We start from the raw sequence: 7,593 nt of genomic DNA on the forward strand, positions 1-7,593 counted from the left end.
GAATTTTTTCCCCAGAAATCTTTTATTTTCCTTCAGACTACAGTGGCTCTTTATCCTGTTAAAATTCCCTAGACTGATGCCTAAAGTATCTAAGATCACTTTCAAATGCCCTTTCTAAAGAGACCTGAGCAAGAGGCCACTAATTTTCACTGAACAAAAAGCCACTGGAGAGAAATCCGTTTGTCAATATCAACTGGTCCAGCAATTTCCCATCTTCAGACACATCAGCCTATCTTAGCTGGCAGATGTTTAGACAAGTTTTTATAAATTGTTCAATATCATCCCATAATGAACCCCAACTGACCATTCCTAAGCAGCTAAAAGCATCCAGGATCTCCCCCGCTGGGATCTAATAATGGTCTCATGCTGGAACGTTATTAATCACGGAATAAAATAGATGAGACTCTTGAAAAATAAGTTGTATGATTGATTAAAGGGCAATCTAAGAACCTATTATTCTTGTTTTATAAGGGTAAGTTATATTCACTCAATTTATCTTTAGAAGAAATAACTGATTGTGCGGTTCTTTCAGAAAATTGTATTATAAATGGATTTTCTCATCACTGTTGGGAAATATTATGTTCTGGCCTATGCCTTTCACAGACAATAAAAAAAAGTACCAATTAGCAAATGCTGCAGGAACAGTTAATATAGCATTAAAAGCATATGGTCATGTATCTTCTTTTTACTCATTTGAAATGAAAATATTATGAAATATGCTGTAATTAAAAGCTTTATTGAAAGATGCAAGAAATAGGATTTTTCATAAAATAAATAGGAGTTCACAGATTAGCAAACTACCATCTGGATATTTAATAGCATTTTAATAAAGGTATGTTATTGAATAAAATACAATGTGTTTTCAAATAGTCTTCATTTTTTTCTTACACCCTGCAAAAATGATTTTTTTTTCTCCTAAATTTTTTCTCCTTTATATCAGGTAAATATTTCCCCATGTAAAACATGAATGTGATAATAGATATATAAATTTAATTTTAAAATGAATTTCTTTGTATACATATATCATAAGTGGGATGAAATAAATTCAAAAGTACACTACTATTGCAGATGAGTCTGTCTTTATTTACAATTAAGGGTATAAATTAGTAAAGAATCCTCATTAATCAACAAATATTGTAAATCCATTGATGTCTCAAATTAAAAAAGCAGAAATTATGTACAAAAGTTTATTGCAATACAACTTGCATAAATTATTTACTAAAATCTCTGTGTCATTACAAAAATAAATATAAAATATTTCCCACATTTTTAGTACTCCAGTTCTTCATTCATATTATATTATCAATACTGTACAAATATTTTACAAATAAATTCCACAACAAATCCTATCACATCTAGAGTATATATACCTTGGTAATGCAATGATTAAGTCAGATTATCCTGGGAATAAATACACTGTATTCAAAAGTCAATTATATAATGGTGAAAACTATACTATGCCTACAAAGTGGCCTATGTCCAGCAGAAAATGTATTTTAAATGATTGGAATCTGCGGATTTAATGGTGCTCCATGGGTATTCTTTTATGCAGTGGTACAAGCTGTGATCCAGATTTACAGATTTGTTATTTTATTAGTTTAGGGATAGATAATGGCTTGCTGACCTTTTTTTTTATTATTATTATTATTCAAAGCAATTGTGACACCTACCTGTAGACCAAGGGAAAAACCAGATCATCCAATATCTTCTAGTTGCACATACAAACACCAGTCTGTTATTAATGACATCAAGCTATCTGAAAGTTTATCTCAGTATTTTTGAGTAAAACAATTTAAAGATTCTAATTAAGGTTATCTTTTTTTCTTCTTCTTTTTTTTTTTTTAATCTGCTGAAGGATAAATGTGGCAGAAATATATGCTATGAAAATCAGACCAACTGATTGTTATGTTGTTTTAATCATATATTGAAAATGTTCTTTTATCCTACCTAAATTACAATATTAAACTATTGAAAAATACCTGACAATTCTTCAAAAATGCATGTAAACCAAATTATGATAAAATTGGGAAAATATTTAAAAGACTAGTAGTAGAATAAAATGTGAATAAACTGATGTTGGCTAAAAATAAAACTCCTGTAATGAAATCAACTTTAAGAAAGATTACTGGTGGACAATTTGTGTTGGATCAGATATCGGATGGTCAGTGTAGAAGAAAATGTTCTCACGTACTTGTATGGCTCTATGAATCACAGGTATGGTTGTACTCCTACAGTGCAGACTTCAGTGGAATCTGTTAAAATATAACCATTAGTTAGTTACAAAACACAGCTAGCTAACTAGATTATATATTTTAACTTTGCCTCACACTAAATTCACAGTCAAGATGTGCCATAAAACCCCTCTAAGTAATTCATTATTCATTTCCCAAATGTCTAAGAAATTTGTAATATCAATGATTTATTAAACAAGACAAATTGAAGCTTGTAAGCAAATTGTTGCCAATACAAAGTGGTTAAGTTTCCTATGAGAAATTTTTCTAGCCAATATTTTTTGTTGCCTACAGTTTACAAACACATTCCTGATTTTATTCAATATTTTGGATTAGATAAACTATAAACACCAAATACTTCATATTTTTTTAAATTTATAAACGTAATTTGTCCTTCTTGAATTTCCCAATTTATTTGGACAGATTTCTAGGCTGACTGCATATTTCATGGAGGATTTTAAGTACTATATCATTTATGATTGCCACAAACTACAAGGTTTTTCTTTCTCTGGTTTCAGAGAGGGCCTTCTTGTAATTGGTGTCCCCTAGAATTTCTGTTTTTAAATTCTTTGATGATAAACTTGTATTATAGAAATGACTGACCTACCTTTCTTTGGCTGAAAACTAGTGGGCCTGTAATGTTGCTCTAGTTGATTACTTGTGGGTTTTAAAGAGTCATTGCTCTGCTTGTGCACAGAGCTTGTATTTATCACAGTCTGATTTAGTCCTTCACTGGAAGCCACAGCTGTTGAGTTGTATCTCAGGATTCCCTGACTCTGAAGTGCATTAAAATTCCCATAGTTTGTATAATTACTATAAAAAGGTGAAGTATAATAAATATGTCTTCCTAAAATGGAAGAATGAGAGTAAGCAGAGTTGTGAGAAGTAGAGGAAGGGGTTGTTGAAGATAAAGCTGTTGGAGAGCAGCTTTGCCTCAAGTTGTGCTGCTTAAGATCCGAAGTAGCAATTTCAGCAAGAGACCATAGCTTAGGTTTGATGGCTTGTGCCTGGGAGCTGGGCAAAATCCTATTGTCCAACACAGCTTTACTGGAGTTCCTTGAGGTATCTTCGTGTTGATGATTAAGAAGGGTTGCCTCCAATCCAGTGAGGGGGGAGGAGGTGACAGGTTTCATAGAAAGGTTTCTGTCTTCATCATCTACTTCCTCCTCCTCCTCCTCCTCCTCCTCCTCCTCCTCATACTTGTCTTTGGATTCGGATCCAGACTCACACAGATTGTCTCCATGTCTGCAAGACATTTTCTCCGCATCCGATTCTGCAGAGCAAGAGTGGTCTGTGAGTGAATCAACGTGCAAACTAATACCTAAAATAAATCCAAGCCAAACAAGAAATTCATTGTTAGTTCTGTTTACCAAACCAAAGGCAGCAGCCTAAACCAAATAGAGCCAGTATGGACTCTAAGAGCTCTAAAACTGGCACCTGAAATGTCTTCTTACAGGGGTGGGTAATTAGTTCAGGCTTATTAAACTAGCATGTTTGGCTGCCACACTGCCTGTTATATTGTACAAAACATAATTTGTACAACACACTGTACAAAGATAAGCATTAGAACAAGCTAGCATTGTAAATTGTAACCCTTCTTAAGTCTGACCCCCCCCCCAAAAAAAATAAAATAATAATAATAATTATATATATATTAGCATGCAGACAAAGACTCCTGATTACAGAACAGGTACTGTATTTCACACCTACTTAAATCAGCATTAACAAACAAACAATCCTGAAACAGCAGATTATCTTTCATAAGATGAATGCTTCGGATGGTAAAAAAAAAATATGGTAGTTTCTGTGCCTAACCTTCATCCTCCGCAGACGTTTCGTTGTTGTTTTGAGACTTGTTAGAACTTTCTTCCTTACTTCTTACACCGTCCACCTCATCTTCATCTTCGTCTTCACTTTTATTCCGGGGAGCCCACGTCATTTTATTTTCTTTCTTGAGCCTCCTTCTGGCGTTGGCGAACCAGGTAGAGACCTGGGTCAGGGTCATCTTGGTAATGATGGCCAGCATGATCTTCTCACCCTTAGTGGGATAAGGGTTTTTCCTATGCTCCTGCAGCCAAGCTTTCAACGTGGCTGTGGCATCTCTGGTGGCATTTTTCCTATAGGCCGGGTCATTGAGCTGGTAAGAATACGCGGGATTCCCGTAAGGATGGTAGCTTATGGTTCCGCTCATTCCTGCGCCATGAGCATCATAAGGAGAGCCCTAGAAGGGACAAAGCATGTGTTATCAGTTCATCCCTCAAATCAATCTGGGACATCAGTGATAGCAGACAACGTTTTCCTAGACTGATATTTCGCCTTCTTAATAATGAGAGTGAAAGCGAGAGCGAGAGACAAGGGCACTGGAAGGCTATTAAATTAACCACTGAACTTGCTGTTCTTAACGTTTTTACTCTATAATTATTTCAGGTCAGAATAACAGAATATTTCCCAAATCACACAAATTTATTTAGCCTACATGAACTGAAATCTACGTTTCTTTCCAAAGATTTAAAAAAGCCATTCTCTTTCTCTGTCTGAATTAAGAAAAAGAAAATGCGACCAATCTTTTAGCAATTCTTCTAAAGTATGGCAGATGTAATTTGTAAACTAGAAGAGTTACATGGCTTTGAATTCTTCAAATGTGAGAAATTTAGCATTTATAATTTTTCATTTAATGTTACAATTTTTGAGTGTGAAGGATTTTATGGAGAAAGTAAGTTGAAAAGTTTCAAATTAAAGAACACTTTGACTGTTCTGAGGGATTCTTCTTCATGTTTCTTTGCACAATTATACTACACGTTCTTAGCCTGCAAATTGTATGCAACTTCTATCGCTGATGCCCAGCTGCTAATTACAAAAAAAGCAATTTTGAACAGCGGAAACTTTAAGTGAAAATGTTTCAGAAATTTTGTGTAGTATTAAAAATCGCTACTGAGTACAAAATTGCCAAATCCTATTTTAGTGAATTTGTTTATTATTTCCATGTGATGGCAATCACAAGCATATTTTCCTATTTATTTTTACAGCGATTGACTATTATAGTTTTTTGTTTTTTTTAATGAATGTAAATAAAGTAAATAATCTCACCGTGATGCAAAATCACACGTTCTATAATTAAACCACATTAAGAAAACCACCTCCAAACCAACCCATTAAACAGAACAGACAAAACGTTTACTTTAAAAGGAACCGAAGAAAGCATAATTCGTCCCAAAGTCTAGAACTATAAATGATGAAAAAAATGTTTGATACACTGTCAATTTTTCTTCGCCACACCACATATAGAGACATAGTCCACCTTTTTTAACTGCATTAATAGATTTCACTCTGCAAAGGTGCCATTTATGAGTTTTAAGGGGAGGAAACCCCAGCAACCGCTTGGAAAGTCCTTAGTGTTGGTACGATGGGGATAAACATCTTCATAAAGGAAAATGGAGCAAGTCGAGGAGGTTGCAGAAGCCAAAAAGCAAAGGAAAGGAAAGAGCGTGACAATCTTTTCTGCCGTGTGCCTCGGCCTCGAAGTATTTACCATGTAGGAGGGGAATCCGGCGGCTGCGGGATCTGCCGAGTACTGCAGCGGGCTGCTGAAACCCGTGGCCGCCGCCTGGGCGCTCAGCGCCGCCGATCCCGGGTATGGACTGAAGGCTGAGCCCGAGGCAGACCTGGCCAGTTCCTCGCTCCTGGGGCGCCGTACGCGGGGCAGGAGTAGAGAGCCAGCGAGCCGGGGGGCTGGTAGAGATAACCCTGCGGATAGGACATCGCGGCCGGAAAGAAGAGAAGGCGGCTGCAGCGGGCGAGGGCTGGGGCTGGGGATCCCCGCTCTGCTGCCTCCGCTTCTCCGCTCCCTCTCGCGCTCTTTCTTGCTGGCTTGCTGCTCTACTTGTGGGAGGATTTGCTATAGTTTGGCTGCTTTTTTGGGGCACCTTCCCCGCCCCTTCAGTAACACACCGCCCAAACAAAAATGTTAAAATAGAAAGGGAGGCTAAAACAGAATTTGCTTTAAAGAACGAAAAAAGAAGTGAAATACATCTAGGAAAGTGGACTTGGGATTGGAAAAATAAATCAATTCGAGTAAAAAATCTGAGACAGAAAGAGAGGAGACAGAAAGCCCCTAAATATCAAGAACAGGCTGCTGTATGGAATTCTTTTCGCCGTCAGCCGGTTCCCTCAGCGCCCGTAATGCTGATTTTAGGAGAATCTGCAGTGAAGATTTGAAGGAAGCAGCTTTGGAATTTCTGAGGGACATTGGAAAACAGAGCCGTCTGTCACGGTCGCCTCATCTGCATATCCAGTGACCCGCCCCCTTCCTTGGATACTGAGACAGTGAGGGGTGGGAGAAGGAACAGGGAAAGCTTTTGTCATGCAAGAAACCTACTCTGAGTCAGCGAGCAAACTGCCAGAGGAGAGGAAATGGTCGGTACCTTTTCAGATTATTCTGAGTCAGACCTCCACTTGGTTCAAGCACACACTGAGAGAGAGAGAGAGAGAGAATGTGTCTGTTGGAGGGGGGGGAGGAAGAGAGAAAAAGTTATACAGACACACACTTCTCGCACTCACTCTTAAATATGCAAGTCATCAATATTTTACTGCAAGATACTAAAAATAAATATATATTCCAGATTTCTCCTTTCTTATCATTTGACCCTATCTTAAAGTTAATTGCTTTTAATTAGAGGTTTCTTAGACTATTTAAAAGCGCTGTGATATTAACTGTGAAATCTCTAGCAGCTTTACAGTTGAAAAGAAGGCAAAAAAAAAAAAATGATAAACTAAGTCTTGCATTATTTGAGTTCCGTTTACTGTGGCCTTACATACACACAGTGTTTCGGGTGCTGTTACAATTACGTGACTTCACTTTCAACCTGCAAGCCAGAAATGAACTTTGGTTAGAAAAAAAAAATCCCTGATGCTGGGAGCAGCAAGGCTAAGCTCTTGGCGGGAAGATACAACAGATAGATGCATGGTTAGAAAAAGGAGACTATAACATATATTATGAAAGAAGAAATCATTCACATTTATAATAATGAGTCGAGCATATAGTATAAAAGGCCTAAATGATTGGCCAGCAGGAGGTGCCCTCCTATTAAAAGGGACACGATGATGGAAGGGAATATTTAAGAATAAACTCCCTGGACTGTAGCAGACAGAGACAAGAAAGTGAATTGAAAATGACATTTTCCCCCCACAAATAATTGTTTGGCTTTTTACTACACATCCAAGAAAAAGCACAAACCGTGCAGTGTTTCTTTATTTCTTTATTTAGTTACATAAAATAAAAGAGTCCAGCGATTTTGTCTGAATAAAAAGTCTGTGCTCCTCAGAACACTTTTCAGCGCAATAATTTCTGCTTAGCCTTACAACT

At 37.0% G+C, this 7,593-nt stretch overlaps 1 protein-coding gene across 1 annotated transcript; it reads right to left on the minus strand.

Moving 5' to 3' along the window:
* Nucleotides 1–807: 807 nt before the first annotated feature.
* On the minus strand, nt 808–6,468 carry IRX2 (iroquois homeobox 2). Its single transcript, XM_033929777.1, is given in 5 exon segments — nt 808–2,252; nt 2,839–3,552; nt 4,047–4,452; nt 5,761–5,918; nt 5,921–6,468. Coding segments are annotated over 5 exon segments (1,392 nt in total). The 5' UTR covers nt 5,991–6,468; the 3' UTR covers nt 808–2,208.
* Between the last annotated feature and the right edge of the window lie 1,125 nt (nt 6,469–7,593).

The sequence above is a fragment of the Geotrypetes seraphini genome, chromosome 2 (assembly GCF_902459505.1).
Source record: "Geotrypetes seraphini chromosome 2, aGeoSer1.1, whole genome shotgun sequence".
NCBI classification, from domain to species: Eukaryota; Metazoa; Chordata; class Amphibia; order Gymnophiona; family Dermophiidae; genus Geotrypetes; species Geotrypetes seraphini.